The sequence below is a fragment of the Acartia tonsa genome, chromosome 10 (assembly GCF_053477335.1).
Source record: "Acartia tonsa isolate MP-2025a chromosome 10, ASM5347733v1, whole genome shotgun sequence".
NCBI classification, from domain to species: Eukaryota; Metazoa; Arthropoda; class Copepoda; order Calanoida; family Acartiidae; genus Acartia; species Acartia tonsa.
The window spans coordinates 37,026,547-37,046,449 of record NC_137269.1 but is presented as its reverse complement, the minus strand read 5'-3'; the positions used below and the strand labels follow the sequence as shown (position 1 = coordinate 37,046,449).

Genomic DNA, 19,903 nt, shown 5'->3' with positions numbered 1-19,903 from the left:
AAAATACACAAAGATGTATTAAATGTGTGTATATAATCAAAACCAAGAACATAGACAATTATTAGGAAAAACACAACGAAAAAATGGTGGTTTCCTTTAAAAAGCCAAGTCGAGCAAAATACAAGAATAAAAAATAAGGGAATCGGGAATTTTTGTTCATTAATTATCTTTAAATCTGGTTAGGTTAGGTTATCAGAACTAATGAAACGCATTATAAACCTCGCAGGGTTAGGGCCATAGGAAACAAAACTGACCCTCCACCCTCAAACTTCAATATAAACTTAAATTGGTTATCGAAAATAATCTTTATAATAAAGTAACAGGATGTATGTTTGTCTCTTTGTCTGTCAGTCTGTCTGTTTGTCTGTCTATACCAAAGGATCTTGTTAACCGCTGAACCGTTCGGGTTCTCCTTAACAGGGTAGCTTCTCATAGGTCCAGAGAAGGTTTATAACTTATAACGAATTTATTTTAAGCAGAGACTTCAACGTAGTTAGGTATCGTAGATACTTGAACGTAACATAGAAAAGTCACGTATTATTGAGAGAAAAAAAAAAACATTTAAAGTTCCACTAGAGGCCTATAAGGGCGTAGCGGCTAGTGTATAAAAAAACAATAAAACAATTTTTTTTTTGAATGAATTAAAATATTTTCAGTAAATTTTCTAAGCAATCATTATTTTAACATAAATATGTAAATGTAATGTTATTTTATTTCGGTTTTCAATAACTCTGGGTCTTTCCCTGGTGCAACGCACTTTATTAAACTGGAAATTGTTTTCAAAAGTAGAAGTTGATTCTTACTTCTTCATTCTTGGAAATTTCCCCCCTAATGCTAAGTTGAGCAACCTCCCTCCCTCTCCCACTATGACCAAAAGTATCTTTATATTTTAACCTAGGTTATGTTATACTAAGATTGTTATAGGGTAGCCCCGGGGGGGGGGGGTTAGGTTAGCCCCGGGGGGGGGGTTAGGTTAGCCCCGGGGGGGTTAGATATGAACAAAATATTTGAAGAAGGAATAGGAGACATTGGTTATGTTTATTACACTAGTCCCCAAAGTTTAATAATAAACTTTTCTTATTCGTTGACCCAACAACTTTGAGGATTTTTAATAAAATTTTGAATGGTTTATTAAGTTTTGTATAAAAAAATTTAACCACTTATTGTTATTTATAGCAGGGGTAATTTTGTATATCAGCATTGGGGCTGCACTAATTTATCGTCCATTGTCTTATCCCTTTAAATCCCTACATCTATCCTCTTTAAGTGTCATTCCTTTCTTTAAATTGTCATATGAGGGGATTTGTTGTCCACTAGATGCTTAGCGGGAAATCACCTGATTTTTAATTTCTACTTCTTGTTTATTTAAATTGTCTCTATGGTAAAATTCCAGTGCTGTTTCAATTTTAATGGGTATTTTTTATGACAATTTTGGTTTCTCATAATCAAGACTTTTTCAACAAGGATCTAAAGGGATAAGACAATGGCTGATAAATTAATGTACATTCACAATGTTCTGTAGGTTACAATTAGTGATTGAAACGTTTGGACACTCAATTTTATGAACCAGCCAATCAAAATTTACTAAAAGTCCCCAAAGTTGTTAAGCCAACTAATTAGAAAATGTTATTATAAAACTTTGGGGACCTTCCCTTTCTCCTTTTCTATTGTTATGGTCTAGTTCTTACGTAAAAGTTAACTTGCATAATTAAAAGCGAAGCTTTTTTTATAATTAGGGTAGGTCTGTCCGTCCGTAAGTCTGTAACGGTTATTTATATAGAACTATCTGACTAATTGTCATTTAATATGTTGAGATGAATGCTTTTTATTTCAATTTCCCAAAAATTTAGTGAATGTTTTAATTGCAATAAGTTCCAGCCATCACTTATACTACTAATATTTCCGTTTAAAAAAGCTTCGCTTTAATTGAACACATAATTATCCTTGATTTTGTTCGAACTGCAAGAAAACTATTCTCTTTAAAATTTAAATAATTCCAGTTCTTGCCGAATACATTTTTAGGAATGTTTAATTTAAAGTTTATATTTCTGTAAAAATAAGATAGTTTAATTTTTCATTATATATCAAACATGCAGGGGATATTTATTTGTTGGAATGTAGCAGGTTTTGGTATATTTTTAGGGTGGAGAAATAAAGCATAAATTGTCTATTGCGTTATATTGTATTAGTGGCTGCGCCTTAGGTTCTAGGAAAGGGAGGGTTGAAAATAGCCTAAAACAATGCCAAGACTTACATTTGAAATAAAAAGTAGCATAAAAACATCTTTAATAGGAATTATATGAAGCTACTTGAAATTAAGAACTTAAACTCTTAACGTTCAAATTAAGATACCTTGCTAATTATTCATAATCAAGCGGATTCACCTCTTGAGGCCTTGAGAGTACTTTAGTAAAGAGGAGGGGAAGGGTGGGGAAGGGAGTTGATCAAACGCTAATAGTTTTTGTTTTATGGAAAAAAATTACTTGGAGTGAAATATTTTTGGAGGTTTTCTGCCCCCAAAAAGTTTTACATTTTTTACGGAAGTGTAACTGTATAGGAAAACCACATTGGTTTAATAGTTGTTGAGATCCTTCGCTACAAACATACAAACCCAAAGTCAGACATCGTGTTACTTTTAAAACAATGAATTTATAGATATTTAATTAACCTAAAGCAATTTTACCTTTAAAAGCTAGTAAATATTGTTAGTCAGGATTAGTGCAAAAGTTAGAGGGCAGGTTCAATGGTTACATAATCTGCAGGGATCTAAAGGGATAAGACTTAATAGCCGATTAATTGATGTACATAATTAACCCTATGATGATACATAAAATTTTTCCTTCTCTAGATTAAAATTAGGGGTTGAAACGTTTAACACTCAATAAGAAAACGTTATTATAAAACTTTGGGGACTAATGTAATACCTAGCTCATAGTCACCTCTCTCTCTGATTATCTGCCATTGTCTTTTAATCAAACTAGCGGCTTCGCCCCTAGCCTCTAGGGGCTTTGTCCCAAGAGGTTTTATTAAACTAATTTTTCGTGTTTTAGATTTTAAAGAAAATTAAAAAAAAAATATTTTATTTGAAGGGGGGTATTTTTCATTTTTTTGGGGGGGTTAGGGGTGTCCCACCCCCCAAGAAAATAGTTATATACCTTCCCGGGACCTATGAGATGCTACCCTGTAAAGGATAACCCGATCGGTTCAGCGGTTAGCGAGATCCTTCGCTACAAACAAACAAACAGACAGACAAACAAACAGACAGACATCGTTCTACTTTGTATTATAGATTGACAAATATTGTAAAACTTTCCAAAATGTTAATTTTATAAAACTATGCTTAAAATTGGTTAATTTGTGTTATTCATACTTATAAATTGAGAATTTAGGTTTTATAAGCTTTTGTTTTAATTATGTTAAAATTTTGGTGTATTTTATTGTACTTTAAAACTAAAATATACAATATATTGTTCATTTGAAAATTTAACAAAATATGAATGACTCGCGGCTTATAATAAATGTATAAGTATAGATGTATAACTCTGACAACTACCTGGCCTAAGTGGTGAAGACCTTTTTCGTCTGCTAGTAAATTTCTTACTAAATAATTATAGCGACTTGGCTCTGTTAATATTTTCGACGCCTTTGACTTATATTCAAAGACCCAATCAAAAGTCGGCAAGGGTCCCCACCCCGTGGGAAGAGTTACATATAACTCGTATCCCCTCTATTAATTTATTTTATCAGCTAGTCAACCCATCGATCTTAGCCTGTATATCAAATTTATTATCAGCCATCTGTCAGTCGCATTCCTCTGCAAAGCGCCCCATTCGCCTGACTGTTAGAATCGCAGTTCTGTAAGCCATCCTTTCATGGAGGAAGAATAATGGAGGACGAATCATGGAGGAAGAATCATGGAGGAAGAATCATGGAGGAAGAATCATGGAGGAAGAATCATGGAAGAAGAATCACGGAGGAAGAATCATGGAGGAAGAATCATGGAGGAAGAATCATGAAGGCAGAATCTTGGAGGAAGAATCATGGAGGAAAAGCCACAGCATTCTAAAGCCAACATCAGCAACAAACACAACATTATAATCAGCTGCAGCCGCATTAGATAATCAAGGTTGCAAGAAGAAAGTAAATTTAGTCAAAATTTTAATAATAATCATTGACATTTCAGAATTCCAAAGTTAATTTATGGAACAAGGATGACAACATCCATAAAAGCGAAGCTCTGAAACGATATGACAGACGAACATTAACTTTTGTTGAGTGTCAGAACTGAATATACAAAATATGAAAATATAAGGTTTGACAAAATTATACCAACGTAAATTTGTTGCAAAACTTCTTAAATACAGAATTCTGTTTAAGGACATACTGACATTTTTAATACTTAATTATAGAGATGCTTCGCTCATAATATTGTAATAGGAATCAGTAATCAAAAAAATCAGATCAATCGGATGTTTTTATCACATAAAAAATTGTTATTAAAAAAGTAAAATAATCAACATGTTTAAAATGGACGTACGGACATTCTGGTAATGATTATAGAGTTGCTATGCTTTCTAAATCGTACCTAACTACTACAGGAATCATCATGCAAAGTTTGAAATCGATAGGACAATTCTAACATGCATAAATTAACGAAAATAGCTATCCGTTACGGACTGACAGACGTACGGACGGACCGACCCTAATTATAGAAAAGCTTTGCTTTTAATAAAAACAACCAAAAAAATAATTGTATTGTTGCAGGACTTTTCTATGTTAAACATTCAGTAAAAGTGGACTTTTTGAAAGCTCTTCTACATGAAGGTTACGTCTATGAAGATTCTTGTAAAAATAGGGTATAATCTATGTTTGTATAATTTTGAGATTTTTGATTTAAGCAATTTTACGACAAGTTTCTTGAATATGAAATTTGCTATTACTTTATGATTATCTTTGTCTGATTTGTTAGGCTTCGCTTTGAAGAATTTTGTCACCCTTAGCATAATGATTTTTTTATGCAGTTTATATATGAAACTAAACATAAAATCCGGGGAGGGAGGGGACATTAGGCTGTTTATTATACCAGTTCCTAAAGTTTAATGCTAAAGTTTTCTTATTCGTTTGTTTAATAACTTTTTGAATTTTGATTGGTTGGATCATTAAGTTTAGTGTCCAAAAACTTCACTCACTAATAATAAAATTCAGAAGGGTAATTTTGTGTATAATCATTGGGGATGTATCCGATGTAGATCAATTTATCTACAATTTTCTTATCCTTTTAGATCCCTGCATTCAATATGTGTATTTGATAATCCTTTGTAATATTTTTCTTTATTATTGACATATTAAAAGTATTAATGGTTTTATTTGATTTCTGATCAATATAATATACATTCATTTTTAAAGCGTAGCTGCTCTTTGGTTATTGGTTTATCAGTATTTAAATATATAACACTAGCGGCTTCGCTTCTAGCCTCTAGGGGCTTTGCCCCAAGAGGTGATCAAAAATTTGTTTGGCGAAATTCGTAAAAGGACCAAGGGAATCTTCAGCAAAAAAAAATGGGGGGGATTTTTTTGTTTTTTTGGGGGTTGGGGGCGGTGTCCCACCCCCCAAGAAAATAGCCTAAAACCACCACAGGACCAGTAGGTATATTCCCTGAAGAGTAGAATCCGATCGGTTCATTGGTTACCGAGATCTTAAGGGACGGGCAGCCGGACAGACAGACAGACGGACAGACAGACATCATTCTACTTTGTATTATAGATATCAAACATAAAAAAGTAATAGGAAAGTATAAGAGTAGTTTTAAGTTGAGAAAAGTTAAAGAAGTTTTGCATTTGTCAGTGTTGAAATTCAGGGATCTAAAGGGATAAGACAATTGCCGATAAATTGATGTACATCCCCAATGAAGATAAACAAAATTATCCCTTATTTAAATGACTATACTGTTGAAACGTTGAGATACTCTATTTTAATGAATCAACCAATCAAAATTAAACAAGTCTCAAAGTTGTTAAGCCAACGAATAAGAAAACATTATTATAAAACTTTGGAGACTAGTGTAATAAACAGCCCAAAGTCCCCTGAATCCTTGAATTATATTACATTTGACTGCAAGAAAATTCAGAATTGCTGTATATTGTATGATCATGACTTATTTTTCTAAAGAAAAATTAAATATATTGTGGATTAAGTCGTCCTTGTTAAATATTTGGCCTTGGAAAGAAATACAATAGAATATATTTTATGAATAAAAATGTACAATAACTATACAAATATTCATTACTAATTAAAGGAGCATAAATATTATATGCACATTTATTTAACTTATATACATTTTCTTTCAAATATAGTTCTTTCAAATATTCAAAATACTAAATTTTTTAATTCTTATTTTTAACATCTTAATCATGGAACTGAAGGGGAAATTAACCAAATGTAGCGAAGCAAGTTTGGTTTTAGCCTGTTTCTATACTCCACCGAATACTAGATGCTAGGAGCGTTGTTCGCTAATAATTACATACAACAGTAAACAAAAAAAATTTCACATAAAAATCTAATCTCCTTCGTAGCATTATAGATAGACAAAGAGGGATGGAAAGACGGACTGAATAAGTTATAGGGTAGACGCATAATTAAAGAAATGCTAACAAAATAAATCATGCACTCATTTGATTACTTATTTATTCATTTATGGTATTTCCAAGTATTATTGTATTTTGGGAAATTCCCCTTATCAGGAGCGCAAATATATACTTTGGGTTGGATGGAAGTCCGACGATTTTGAACAGTAGCCAAATAACCGCGGCTCGGCAGCTGCGCATCAGCCGCGACTAAGCCTCACATTGGAATCAGTTTAACTTTTTTTAAATGAGTGATTGCCATATTTGGGTCAGTTTTAGACTTCCGGCTGATTTTTAATATTGTTAAAGGTGATTTCCCTGAGGCTTACTGGCACCCGACGTGCGGCTGCCGAGCCCTACAAATAACTATAATGTATGTAATATATTAATAAATAAAGTTTTAACTTTTAAAAATCGCAACTGATTAAAATTTATCTATTAGAAATCCTATTAAAATTTTTTCTTAATTATTTTTCTTTGCTAAAAATCTTGTTACAATTATATTGCCCGCTGATAATAAACATAAAGATCCCTGTTCTGTTTCTATATTCATTAATAAAAATGAATATACTTGAAGCAATGTTTATTTTTACATCATATATCTATTTTTAGACTAAAGGAAATAGGTAGATATGTTTTAGATCAAACAAATGCACATACATACTTTTTATACTCCTCTTCTACTGGATGAACGAACTGAAAAATAAATGAGTTCCATGTTAGCAATCTTAATTGACGACAATTTTTCCCCTGTCCCTATATTAATATTTACGTTTATTGTAAAAAATACTTTTTTAATAATGCTTTCATGACCTTTTCTTATTCGTCGACTCAACAACGTTGTGGACTTTTATAGAATTTTGATTGGTTAGTCATTAAGTTGAGTATCCAAACGTTTCAACCACTAATTGTAATCTCTTGACGGGGTTATTTTGTATAGAATCATTGTGGATATACATAAATTTATCGGTCATTGTCTTATCCCTGTTAAGATCCCTGCATAAAAAGAGTTATAAAGTTGTAATATAATTTATTATATCTCAATAGGACTGAGTTAATATCATTGACTTCCCGCTGTTCATCAATATCTACTGCAGGTAGATATACATAGAATTTACTATTTCATCATTTAATACCCATATTTGCGACAACTTTGACTACTTACTAATTTTAGAAACTGCTAATTCAATAGGAGTTAATATTATTGACTTCCCGCTGTTCATCAATATCTCTACTGTAAGTGGATACACAATTTACTATTTTTTCATAGACTTCGGACAGATGAACAGACGGACAGGCAGGCCAACGGACAGACGGACAGACATCGTTCTACTTTGTATTATAGATATATACAAACCTAATGTCACATTGATTTCCCCTTTTCTTGTTCTACTGATAGTAACATATTTTTTTTAAATATGAGCTAAAAATTGAATAAATATGTTTAATATATCAGTAAAGTCTAAATATAATCAATTACATTACATTGATTCATCTAGGATCAGAACTATTTGATGTTGGAAGTGTAACTTCTTCTAAAGTATTTTTCTTTTTTATGGCATCCAAAAAAATTAGGGTTAGAATATTGAATATAACATTTTTTAAACAAATTTTCAAAATTAAAATTCATAATGTTCTTAAAACAATGCACACTGGTCTGAAAACGCAGTTTTGGGTCAACAATTCGTTTTCAGCCGTCTCTTGGCCGATTTTAATGCCCAATACAGCAAATTGGGGGTTTTAGGGGTCAGGGAGTCCATTTATGAGAAAAAAAATACATGACCTCAAAGGTCAAAGACCGTTAAAATGACCTTTAAAGTCTAATTTTTGCCGTTCCCGAGGTTTTATTGGACATTTAGGGCGGGAAGGAGTTGTTAAATCAAGAAGACTCTGAAATACTTTTTTGTAGACAATTGCATTGGCTAAATATCATGTGAAGTAAAAATTTTTATAAGTATAACCAGTTTTTCACTAGCTGCAAATTTCAAATTTGCGCGATTTTTTTAATATCTTGATCATTTTATCTATATTGTCTTGATTTAATCCATTTAAAAATCAGTTTAATCAATTGTTATTCCTGCAGTAAAGGCTATAGCGCGCCAATGAATGCGTTTGTTAATCGTTTATGTTTTGAATTTGTGTATGTATTCTCGGTTATTACTATGTATTGTATAACCTCAGTCTAAGTACACACACACACCCACACACACACACACACACACACAAGTACTCGCATAGGGTAGCAGACAGACTTACGAAGACACATAAAGAGTAGGCTGAATAATATCAATTATATGAATATAAAACAATAAAATTGACATTTAGAAATTTATTTTAACTAATCTACATGAAATATAACAGATTTTTATACTATTTAGCTATTTCGTATGTTTTCATTTTGTTTCTCAGATATTACTCCGCAAAAATAGATCCTTCCCCCCTCTACGCGTTCGGAATAATTTTAAATTATAACATCGATGAAATTTAATCGATCTAATAGTTTTTAAGATATTGCACAAAACGAACAAAACCGGATGCCATATATATCGTGAAATATGAAGTCAATTACAATATCAACGAATTCTCTTTAATAAACATGCGAAAAGCTCAGAGAGTACTCAATAAGAAAATTTTGCCAAACTTACCCTTATCTTAAAAACTAAGAAAAAAAAACACATTTTTGCATTTTGTACCATTTTTTGTGTTATAAATAATTTTTGAACTTATATAGGAATTAATTTAGTTGGACAATTTCCAACATGCGGATATTTGATTTTATCAGATTTAAGCAAGTATAGCCAATTTAACAATGTCAATAATACGTTCTTAGATTTTAGAGTTCTGCAGCTTTGGCCCCAAATTATTTCAAAAAACATATTATCAACATGGGTTGATATTTAAAATATAGGTGGCCCAGGATGTCTTTGAAGGCTGGCAGGTCAACTTTTGTCTAAATTTATGGGTAGGAAAAATTGAATTGTTGACCCCTCCGGACCAGTGTGCAATGTTCCAAGAAAATTAATATTCTAAAAGCAGTTTATTGGATCAAATTTTCCATTTATCATCTGCCAAACAATGACTCTTTTTATTTTCAAACTATTTTAATTATATTGCTTATTGTTATTTCGCTTTTATAAAAAGTAAGTTTTTTGTCTGAAGCTTAAGATCTCAAAAACGCATGAACCGATTAAGTCTTCTCTTTAAGGGAAGCTTCTCATAAGTCCACAGTTCACATGGTTTTGACCATTCTATTTTCATATTTGAGTCTTGAGTAGATTGTAAGCTTTTTTTTCATCACCTCACTGCCTCTTCGAATACAGAGCCCCTAAAGGCTATGGCGTAGCAGCTAGATGAATATCAACAAAAAGACCCTGTCCAAAATAGTTTGGTTAAATGATTCACAACAAAATAGTCATGATCTTTTATTCAATAATTGGCAAATATATGAAATATATTTATTTCTTATGTAAGTAGATTCAAAGCAGTTAGGAGCAAGAGTTTTTTTTCTCTCTACGAATTTAATTTTTTTAACATAAATGGGGGAAGGGGGAAAAGCGAGTTGATTTTTTCTTTTTAGATGTTAATCAATAAAAGATAAATAGAAAATGAGTGTGAGATGGTTTTTCGTAGGTTAGTGTTTTAACAAATGTTAGTTTTTTTGGTATGGGTGGGCATAAATAGGTGGAAGCTGTATATGCGCTTTGAGGAAAAGCACGAAAAAAGAAATAAAAAATAAGAAAGATTTTAAAAATTTAGATTACTATTTTGAAAAGGTTAAAAAAGCAATATATATGAGAAACTTAAATATTTCATCCAACTGTTTTAATGTAACATGTAACAAAGTCAATAAATAACCTATCAATATTTATTTATCGCATCGTATTATAGACAGCTTTCCGCGGATATGATATTTTATAAGAAAAAAAAAACTGTTTTGGTAGCCACGAGGGGCTGAAGGCCCGGGCTAACAACACTGGTATTAATTTATAATTTTTATTTTGATATTCTTAGGAAATTATTTGTAATATGATGTTATACATTATAATCAAAGGTTTAGCTAAGAAACGGTTCTAATCCAGCGGATAATGCGCGGTTTCGAAGCCATACTGGCATATTATTTATTATCATTATAAGATCAACACAATAAAAATGGGAAGTATGGATGAGAATATTTAATATTAACAAAAGCAAAGTTCTGTAATATATATTAGACCTGTTACTCTAAATACACTTTTTCGAATTTAATTCTTCTGCTGACCTAAAAAGTCACTTTAGGGGCCTAGAAATACATGTACAAAATTTTATCTCTCTACCTAGCGCCAGGCCTCTAAAAAGGACATTTTTGAGATCCCGTTATTTTATACAAAAATTTCAAATGCACACGAGATTGGAGATAATTTAGGTGTTCTGCATATTTTTTAAAATTATAAAATGCGATTAAGATTGTTGTGTCAAAAGTATGCTGTGCTATCTTTGAATCATACCTAGTGCTGGCGATGTCTGTTTTTGTATCATTTTTCAACAATCTATTTACAAAACTGACCGGCGCTAGGTGTAGAGAAGACTTTGACAAAAGTTTTTTTTTGACATCATATCTTTGGCCTTATATGTTAAAGTTGAAATAGGCAGAAGAGCTAAAAACCTGCTCATTGCTGAGAAATTGTTAAAACAGCAGTGCTACCGTTATCTGTATTTTTTATAGGCCTGGCGCTAGGTAGCCAGTAGAGATGGAGAGATTAAATTTTGTACATTTATTTCTAGGCCCCTAAAGTAACTTTTTAGATCAACAGAAGAATTAAATTCTAAAAAGTGTATTTTGAGTAACACGTCTAATATATATGTACTATACAACACCATCATTTTAGTTTTAACAGTTCCAATTATGATCAACATAAATACCCCTTTTGAAGATTAAAACAATTGGTTGAACGGTTGGACGCTCAACTTAATAGATCAATCTATAAACATATAAGAAAACGTGATTTTAAAACTTTGGTACTAGTCTTATTACCAATTCAATGTCCCCTACCTCCCTGAACATATTCGATTTTTGATACCGAACATAGAGTTGTAATGTAATTATTGTTACAGGAATCTTCATACACAATTTTAAGTTAATTAAGTTGACGATAAGATTTATAAACACCCAATAGACAAGCGCAAACTGTAGAAAAGCTTCCTTGTTCACTATTAATATTGACAATACATAGTAAATGGATTTATTATTATTTGGATCTTACACTAGATTTTCATGTTCTCCAAGAAAGTAAAAAACGTAGAGGGCTAAAATAACGATTTCCCCCTTCCACTCTCTTTACCCCATCCCATTCCTTTCTAAGGGATGAACGAACTGACCAAATCATAAGTTCAATGTTAGCAAGCTAAATTAATGAAAATTTTTCCCATGTTATAATATCATTAACATCTATTACATAGTAAGACATTTTTTACAATATAAATACAATCATACAAATATTATTATTAAATTTTTTAATTAAAGAGAAATTTTAAAAAATCTAACAATGTAAGTTTTGTCACTTCTTTATATTTATACAAATTATCTATTGACAAGGATGACAACATCCATAAAAGCGAAGCTCTGAAACGGCATGACAGACGAGAACCTAGTAAAAGTGTCTGACTCTGACACTCTTATTACGTAAAAAAAATTCGCCAATGAGAGGCCAGTATACACTGTAATTGACCAATGGTAAATTTAATAGTGGCCTCTCATTGGCTAATTTGTTTTACGTCATAATCAGAGACACTTTTACTAGGTTCGACAGAGGAACATTAACTTTTGTAGAGTGTCAAAACTGAATATTCAAAATATAAATATACAAGTTTAGACAAAATTATATTAAATTATTATTCTTAAATACAGAATAATGGTTAAGGACATACTGACATTCTTAGGACTTGATTATAGAGATGCTTCGCTTATAATATTGTAATAGGAACAGAACTCTAAAAGTCAGATCAATCGGATAATTATATTACATACCAGTTTTTTGTTAAAAAAGTAAAAAAACAACATGTTTAAAATTGACGTAAGGACATTCTGGTAGTGGTTATAGAGTTTCTATGCTTTCTTAATCGTACCTATTTACTACAGGAATCACCATGCAAAATTTGAAATCGTTAGGACAATTATAACTTGCCTAAATTAACGAAAAAAGCTATCCGTTCCAGACGGACGGACGGCCCGACCCTAATTATAGAAAAGCTTCGCTTTTAACAAGAATGAAGCAGTTAGAGTAAGCGCAGCTATCCTAGAATTGTGACTGGCCTCCACACAAATTTTGCTTGTAGTTTAAGTTGAATCCTAAAATTAAATAGTTTTAAAAAATTAATTAACAAATATTTAGTATCAGCAAAATACGGTGCCTTTGCTCAAACTGCCTTTTGATCACTGATTTAACCCCCTCCTTACCCTTATTTTTGGAATGAAATGAAAAAAGGAGGGGAGTTTTATATTCTATGCCTAACTCTAGCAGGGTGCCTCCGCCCCCCCCCCCGAATTTTAGTTCATTTAAAAAATAAGAAGGAAAGGTTGTCAGGAAACCTCGGGGCTAACAAAACTGGTTTTAATCTTATATTTTTTTATTTTAATATCCGCAGAAAGCTGTCTATAATACGATGCAATAAATGAAAAATTACCTGTTTTAGAGGATTTATCAGAAGTGTTACTGTCAGAGAATACAAATATTTCAAATGGAAGTATTGCAGCTAAAAAATATGTAAAACAATTAGGGTTAAAAGGACCGTAAATTATAATGGTACCCAAAGTTTAAGGCTAAAACCTTTGGGCACTTTTTATAAAGCCATGAATGGTTGTTTTTAACTAGCCTTGACAACACTTTTCAAAAATTAATTATAATCTACAAACACAGTGCGTATGAAGGTGCTTTGACTTTTGTGTGAGAACCTAAATTGGGACATAGTGCATTTCATTAACCTAGGTAAGGTAACTTCATTTCACTTTTCAATAAAATCTTAAATGCAGCCGTTTTTGGGAAAATTTTATTTGAAAATTTCAAATTAAATTTTCATCCCCTAGGAGTTACCGCATAATTATGACAAGAAAAGCAAAGATTATATTAAAAATTATAAAACCTCTCTATATATTGTCATATATTTATGTTGTGATGTCATATATTTAAGTTTGCAGACCATATGTTAATTGTTACTCTTAATTGCTCTTTAATTGCTCTCAGAGAGAATAAAGAGAAAATATATTTAAGTCAGTTGATATTGAGAGTCCTAACACAGAACATTATCTGGTTTGGGTTCGAGTCTTTATTAAGACCAATACAGCTATTTACAGACATCCTACTACTTTAGATAGTTTGCACAGACAGATATTCTACCCCTTCAAAGTGCATAGTTAATTAATACATTGTATTAATTAAACAGACAGTCATCCTGTTGTTTGGTGTCCTGATATACAGACAGACATCCTGCTACTTCAGAACTATCCAGCTTTGAATAATCAGTAGTTTTGACTTATTAACATATTTAATCATTTCTAAATATAGTATCAATATATAATCTTATTTACTCAAAAACTGCATTTAATCCAATATAATAAATACTTAAAAATCTGATTGCATTTTGAATTGAACATTAAGTCTACTCTATCATTAGCTTATGCTGTTTGTCTATATCGCATTTGGCGCAGTCTTATTGTGCTACGTGTTATTTAGACCTGCTGCTGAGTTAAGGGTGGGGGAAGTGGTGTTTAGTTTGAAGTCACTCACTTTTTGAGATATTTTTTTATCTCGGATTTTTCACAGTTTTGTTTTAATTTTTATATTTCTAACTTGATTTATATTTCAGGTTTCTGTGGAATTTCATTCTTTAACTCTTTTGATCTAAATTTCACGGCGGATCTAGTTCCAGTGCTCGGATATGGCTGATGGAGAAAAAGGAGAGCGGGGTAAAACTGAAGGCAAGCGTGGACGGCCGCCTAAACGTCCTCGGGAGAATGACAGTCAGGATGATGATGGAACTCCCGAACATTGGGAGGAGGAGGATGCTGCGGCTGAGGATGCTGGTGCAGGTGCCAATGCGAATGTGGAGTTGGCGTTGGGCGAGGTGGAGAATGACGTTGTGCCTGAAAGCATAAAAAACTATGTTAGGGCAATGTTGCAGGAGCATACGACTGTCAAAGATCAGGTGGATAAGTTAACGGCGGCGAATAAACGGCTGGAGAATAAGGTGAAAGAGTTTAAGAACTCTGATGAGCATAAGAAGTTAGGTTATGATGTTGATTTGGCTACTATTAAGAAAAAGGTGGCGCAATTGCCAGTGGATGGGGATATTAGCGGTTTTTTGTATGAAACAAGTATGGGGGCTAGTGTATCTGCAGTCAAGGCGACGGGGGATGATTCGTTTAATACATCTTTTATTAATCGTTTGAGTGTGGAGGCTAAATTGGATTCTACAAATTTTGAGGCTAAAAGAGGGAAAAGTGCTCCTGGACATTTGAAGTTTTCGCAGATTGAGTTTTTAGGTCCTGTTGGGAATGGAAATTGGATGAATGTTCGTGAGAGTTGTCTGACCGAATATGAAAATCAATTGTTGGATATATTTCCTTTAATTGAGGAAAGGGCTGAAGTGCTTAAGGCCTATAAAAAGGTGGCCGGCGGTAGTGTAAGCCAACAGACTGTAGAGGAGCAGTTTAAGGAGTTTTGTCTTGTAAGAGGAGTCAAGTGGGATAGTGATTTTGTGCGGGATGCTCCATTTTGGGATGGAAACATTGATTTTGAGGATTATTTCTTATCCTTATGGAGGGTTGCTAGGTTCGCAAAGTTGGAGGATCCTATGCTTTTCAAGGACATCCTGTACAATAGGATTTTTGAGTGCAAAGGGAAGAAGATGGGGAGGTTGATTACGCCGGAGGCTAATGCTTCCTTAAGTGCTTTAGGTTATTACCTGTTGATAAGAAGGTTGGTGATACCCTTTGCTGATACAGAGTCGGCTACCGAATTCTTTTACGCCCTGAAACAAAAGAGTGGTCAGAATGTGGATGCGTTTTTCAATGCTAAATTGCGTCTGTTTAGGCTTATGCATCCTGGTCAAATTTCTAGACAATCTTGGCGTGATTTCTATAATAATGTGGCTAAGAATTTGCTGTTTTCTGATTTAGCTAGAGATATGGCTAATTTCATTGAATCTATGCATTACCTGGAAGATTACAGTGCTTTCTTGACTTATTTGATTCGCAGAGGTCAGCATTATGTAAGCTGGGCTCGTTCTGGACACGTATCACCTGAAAATGTAACGTCCTGTTATTCTCAGGCTATGGAAGGGTTGAGGCTAGAGGATTCTAGGGAGGTGAAAGCTAGGCCTGTAATCAGTGAAGTGCATGTATCTGATATGGAGGGCAGGACTGAGATTGGCGATAATAATGCGTGGATTGAAGGGGATGATGATATTCCTTGGGATCAGGTTGAGAACGTGATTGGGGCTCTGAATTCGAAGGCTAAAACTATGATTTGTTGGTATTGTGGGAAAAAAGGTCATGTAGTGGCTAGTTGCTGGCAGAAGAGAGATGGCAAGCCGCCAGCTCCTGATTCTCGCATAGGAAAGACCAAAGCTAAGTTTTTCTCAGCCGGTAGCGAAAAGAAAGAGGGTCCTGGAGTGCCTAATAATAGGGTAATACCTGAGCAGTTTCTGAAGAAGACAGTCAATCAGGTGGGGCCTGTTGTGGATAGGTGGGGCAATCAGGTGGGGCCTGTTGTGGATTCTGAAAAGAGCAGAGATGAGAAACAGTATGAGGCTATGATTGCTGACATAGCCAGAAACAATTTCCAGCAATATCCTATGTAATGGATATGATTGATTTGATGTATAAATCTCATTCTAGGATGAAATTTATAGATCGTTCTTTTATTCATATTCATTATATAGGCTATAGTACTGTAAATAGTTAATTTTGCTGTTTTGTATTTACATTATTGCTTTCAACTTTATAAAGCATTACTGTCTTGTTTATTCGTCAGTCAAGGTGTGATCGTGTTAATGAAAACATTATATATATATATTTATATATATATATATATATCTACTATATATTATTTTTTGATAAGTACCTATGCAAGGTTGAATACTTCGAGAGGTGCTTACCTGTATAAAAAAACTTGGAGTGTAGCTGTGTGATGCTGGTAGTTTGGGAGATGTACAGGATTTCATAAATTGAACAGTATGTTGGCGGCTGGTGACAGATGAGGGGCTGACTGCTGTGTAGTGGAATGATGTATATCTAAAATATATGGATATATTAATTATAATGACTAGTGTTTTCAAGAGATTGTGAAGTTTTTGAAGATAACGAAAATGCCTATTTGTGCGGATTTAGAATTTCTTGTGCCTGGGGCTGATATTCCGGTGAAGGAGTTAGGAATTATTGATACAGGAAATAATTTTAATTCTTTGATATCTAGAGAAATTCTTGATAAACATGGAGTTGAGTTTTGTCCTGCTAAATTATCAGCATATTCAGTAGATTTAAAGAAAGTTAATATTATTGGATATGTTGAGTTGAAATTTAGATTTGCTGGAACTCAAGCTGTGTTTACGGAGATATTTTATGTACCTGAGGTGACGAGTAGGTTGGTAAATCTTGGATCTGATTTCCTGAAAAAGAATAAAATTAATATTTGTTTGGATGAAGATAAGTTTGAATTTTGTGGGGAATCTGTTCCTATTAATTCCTGTTTACAGAAACAGGTGGTGGCAGAGATACAGAAAATTCCTATTTTGTCCGGACGATTGAATTCTGAAATTCCATCTAAACCTACCTTGCCAGGGATAAAGGAGGGGGGTGGGTTTGGAGAGTTATATTCAACGAAGTATAATGTGAAGTTGCTGGATAAAACTATTTTTTATCCTGGAGGATCTACCGCTGTGGTGCATGTGACCGGATTAAAGAATGATGGGCTTTGGTACGTGTCCCCTAATTCTTCTAAGATGACAAGTGGCAATGGGATTATGATTATTGAGGGGGTGTATCAGCCACGGAAAGATGGGTCCTGTGTGGTTAATGTGGTTAATGCGTCAATAAAACCTATTACCTTGCTGAGAAATGTGAAGATGGGGCATTGTTTCATCATGGATAATCAAGATGTTACCTGTAATAAAACAATTAATGAATTGGATAAGCCAGAAAAGTTGTCGGGGCAAAAAATGCATGAACGGGTACAGTTTATTATTCAAAAGTTGAAGTTAGATGAAAACCAGATGATTAAGGAAAATCCAGAATTGAAACCCAGGATTATTAAAATTTGTTTGGAAAATTTTGATATCTTTTCAATGAATGATTCAGATATTGGTGATTGTAGATTAATGACATATAATATAGAATTGTTACCTGGAGCTAAACCTGTGAAGGCCAGAAATATTCCTTTGAATCCAGAGTACGACGCTAAATTGAAGGAACAGTTGATCAAATGGCTGGATGCTGGCATTATTGAGGAGGGTTTCTCGGATTGGTCCAGTCCTATCTTTGCTGTGAAAAAGAAGGCTGCACCTGGAGCAGAGGCTAAGTTGAGGTTTGTCATCGACTTCCGCAACCTCAACAACGTGACTAAGCGGGTGGCGTGGCCGCTGCCACTGATCTCGGATAATCTGACGAAGCTGGGTTCTGGCAAGGTGTTCAGTACTCTTGATTTGACAGCGGCCTACCATTCGATGACTATGGATGAAGACTCTAAACCGTTGACAGCTTTTAGTGCAGCAAACAGGATGTATTTGTTTAACAGGTTGCCATTTGGGTTGTGTAATGCACCCAGCCTGTTCTGTGCTCTGATGGATAAGGTGCTGTCTATCTTGCCAGGTATGTATGGATTCTGTATCAGCTACTTGGACGATCTGATCGTGTTTTCATCAAGTCCAGAGGAACATGTAGAGCATCTGCAGGCACTGTTTCAAGTTCTTCGGCAGGTCAACCTGAAATTAAATTTAGATAAGTGTGATTTATTGACTAGAGAATGCCATTATTTGGGACATATTATTAGTGCCGATGGATTGAAAATGAATCCTGCATATCTGGAACGGATTAAGGATTGGGGCAAGCCTAGAACAGGGAAGGAGTTGCAGAAATTTTTGGGATTTACTAATTATTACAGAGGATATTTTGCTGATTATGCCAAGAGGTCGTGCATGTTGGATAGTCACAGGAATGACACTATAATAAAGTGGACAGAAGAGTTGAACAGAGTATGGACTGAATTTATGGAAATGTTCAAGACTGAAATGTGTAAAGGCTATCCTCAATGGGATAATCCTAATCTTTTTATTGTGGATGTAGATTATAGTTCTCAGTATTTTGCAGGGATTATTTCGCAAGAACAGGATGGTGTGGAGAGAGTGTTTGGTGTCTGTAGTAAGAAGTGTAATGCTGCAGAACAAAATTATCCTTCCTATAAAGGAGAATTAGGTGCATTAGTATATGCATTAAAGAATTTTTTACACTTTTGTAGGTTTCGTGAGTTTTTGGTTCGGACAGACAGTATTTCACTAGTGCATTATAAACGTTGGGCTAAAGGATCAATAAACGGTGTCACCTATCGATGGATAACTTTCTTGCAAAGTTTTGACTTTACAGTTATCCATCGACAGGGGACTAAGCATGTGAACGTAGATTATTTGTCGAGAACTGAGTTAGATTGTAAGAATCATCGACTGAAGGATTGTCAGGAGTGTAGAGAGACAGATAATAAAATTTTGGATCCTTACCTGGATGATTCACCATTTCTGGATCAAATCTACTCTATTATGCAGGTACATTCTGCAGAGGATGAGGCGGATGTTGAGTTTGTCTGGCAAAGTAGTCTTCAGCAGGACGAGATCCTAAATGAAATAAGGTTATGGATATTGGAAAGGAGACAGTTGTCGTCTTATGAGAGGGCGGAGTTATCGGGCAGAAAAGAACTATTGTACAATCTTATTGGCCACATGTATGTGCTAGAGGGGGTTGTAATTTTCAGACAGCCTTTGGCCGAAGGGGGTTTCGTCGAGAGGCCTGTAGTGCCTCTTTCTTTATACAATGATATATTTGATTCAGCTCATGGTGGATATGGTTCTGGACATAGAGGTGTGCAGGAGACAATACGTAAAATAAATGAGAGATTTTTTATGCCTGGCGTGAACAAGTTTGTGGAATCGAGAATACGAAGTTGTATTACATGTTTGAAAAAGGCTGGAAGTAATCCTAAACATGTTTCACCTATAACTCATTCTGTTCAAAGTAGTGAAGTTTTTGCTAATATGTCCG

General features: G+C 33.8%; 2 protein-coding genes and 1 long non-coding RNA gene across 3 annotated transcripts in view; all 3 read right to left on the bottom strand.

The window, feature by feature from the left end:
* Window positions 1-11,829: 11,829 nt before the first annotated feature.
* The window catches only part of LOC145330794 (uncharacterized), a 28,024-nt gene continuing 19,950 nt past the window's right edge, over window positions 11,830-19,903 (bottom strand). Inside the window, exons 13-14 of the mRNA XM_080175459.1 lie at window positions 13,285-13,353; window positions 11,830-12,949 (exon numbers count right to left, since the gene is read on the bottom strand). Coding sequence (XP_080031585.1) covers window positions 12,897-12,949; window positions 13,285-13,353 — 122 coding nt within the window. The 3' untranslated portion in view covers window positions 11,830-12,896. The remainder of the gene's footprint in view (window positions 12,950-13,284; window positions 13,354-19,903) is intronic.
* Window positions 14,305-16,346, bottom strand: LOC145330015 (uncharacterized). Its single transcript, XR_013883208.1, has 4 exons — window positions 16,292-16,346; window positions 15,814-15,898; window positions 15,562-15,627; window positions 14,305-14,740 (listed from the first exon to the last, which is right to left on the bottom strand). It is a non-coding gene; the product is annotated as an uncharacterized LOC145330015 (long non-coding RNA).
* Window positions 15,897-18,188, bottom strand: LOC145330355 (uncharacterized). The gene is made up of 5 exons (XM_080174989.1): window positions 17,999-18,188; window positions 17,703-17,759; window positions 17,225-17,265; window positions 16,756-16,891; window positions 15,897-16,375 (listed from the first exon to the last, which is right to left on the bottom strand). Exons 1-5 carry the CDS (start codon window positions 18,186-18,188, stop codon window positions 16,353-16,355), a joined length of 447 nt encoding a protein of 148 aa, XP_080031115.1. The 3' UTR covers window positions 15,897-16,352.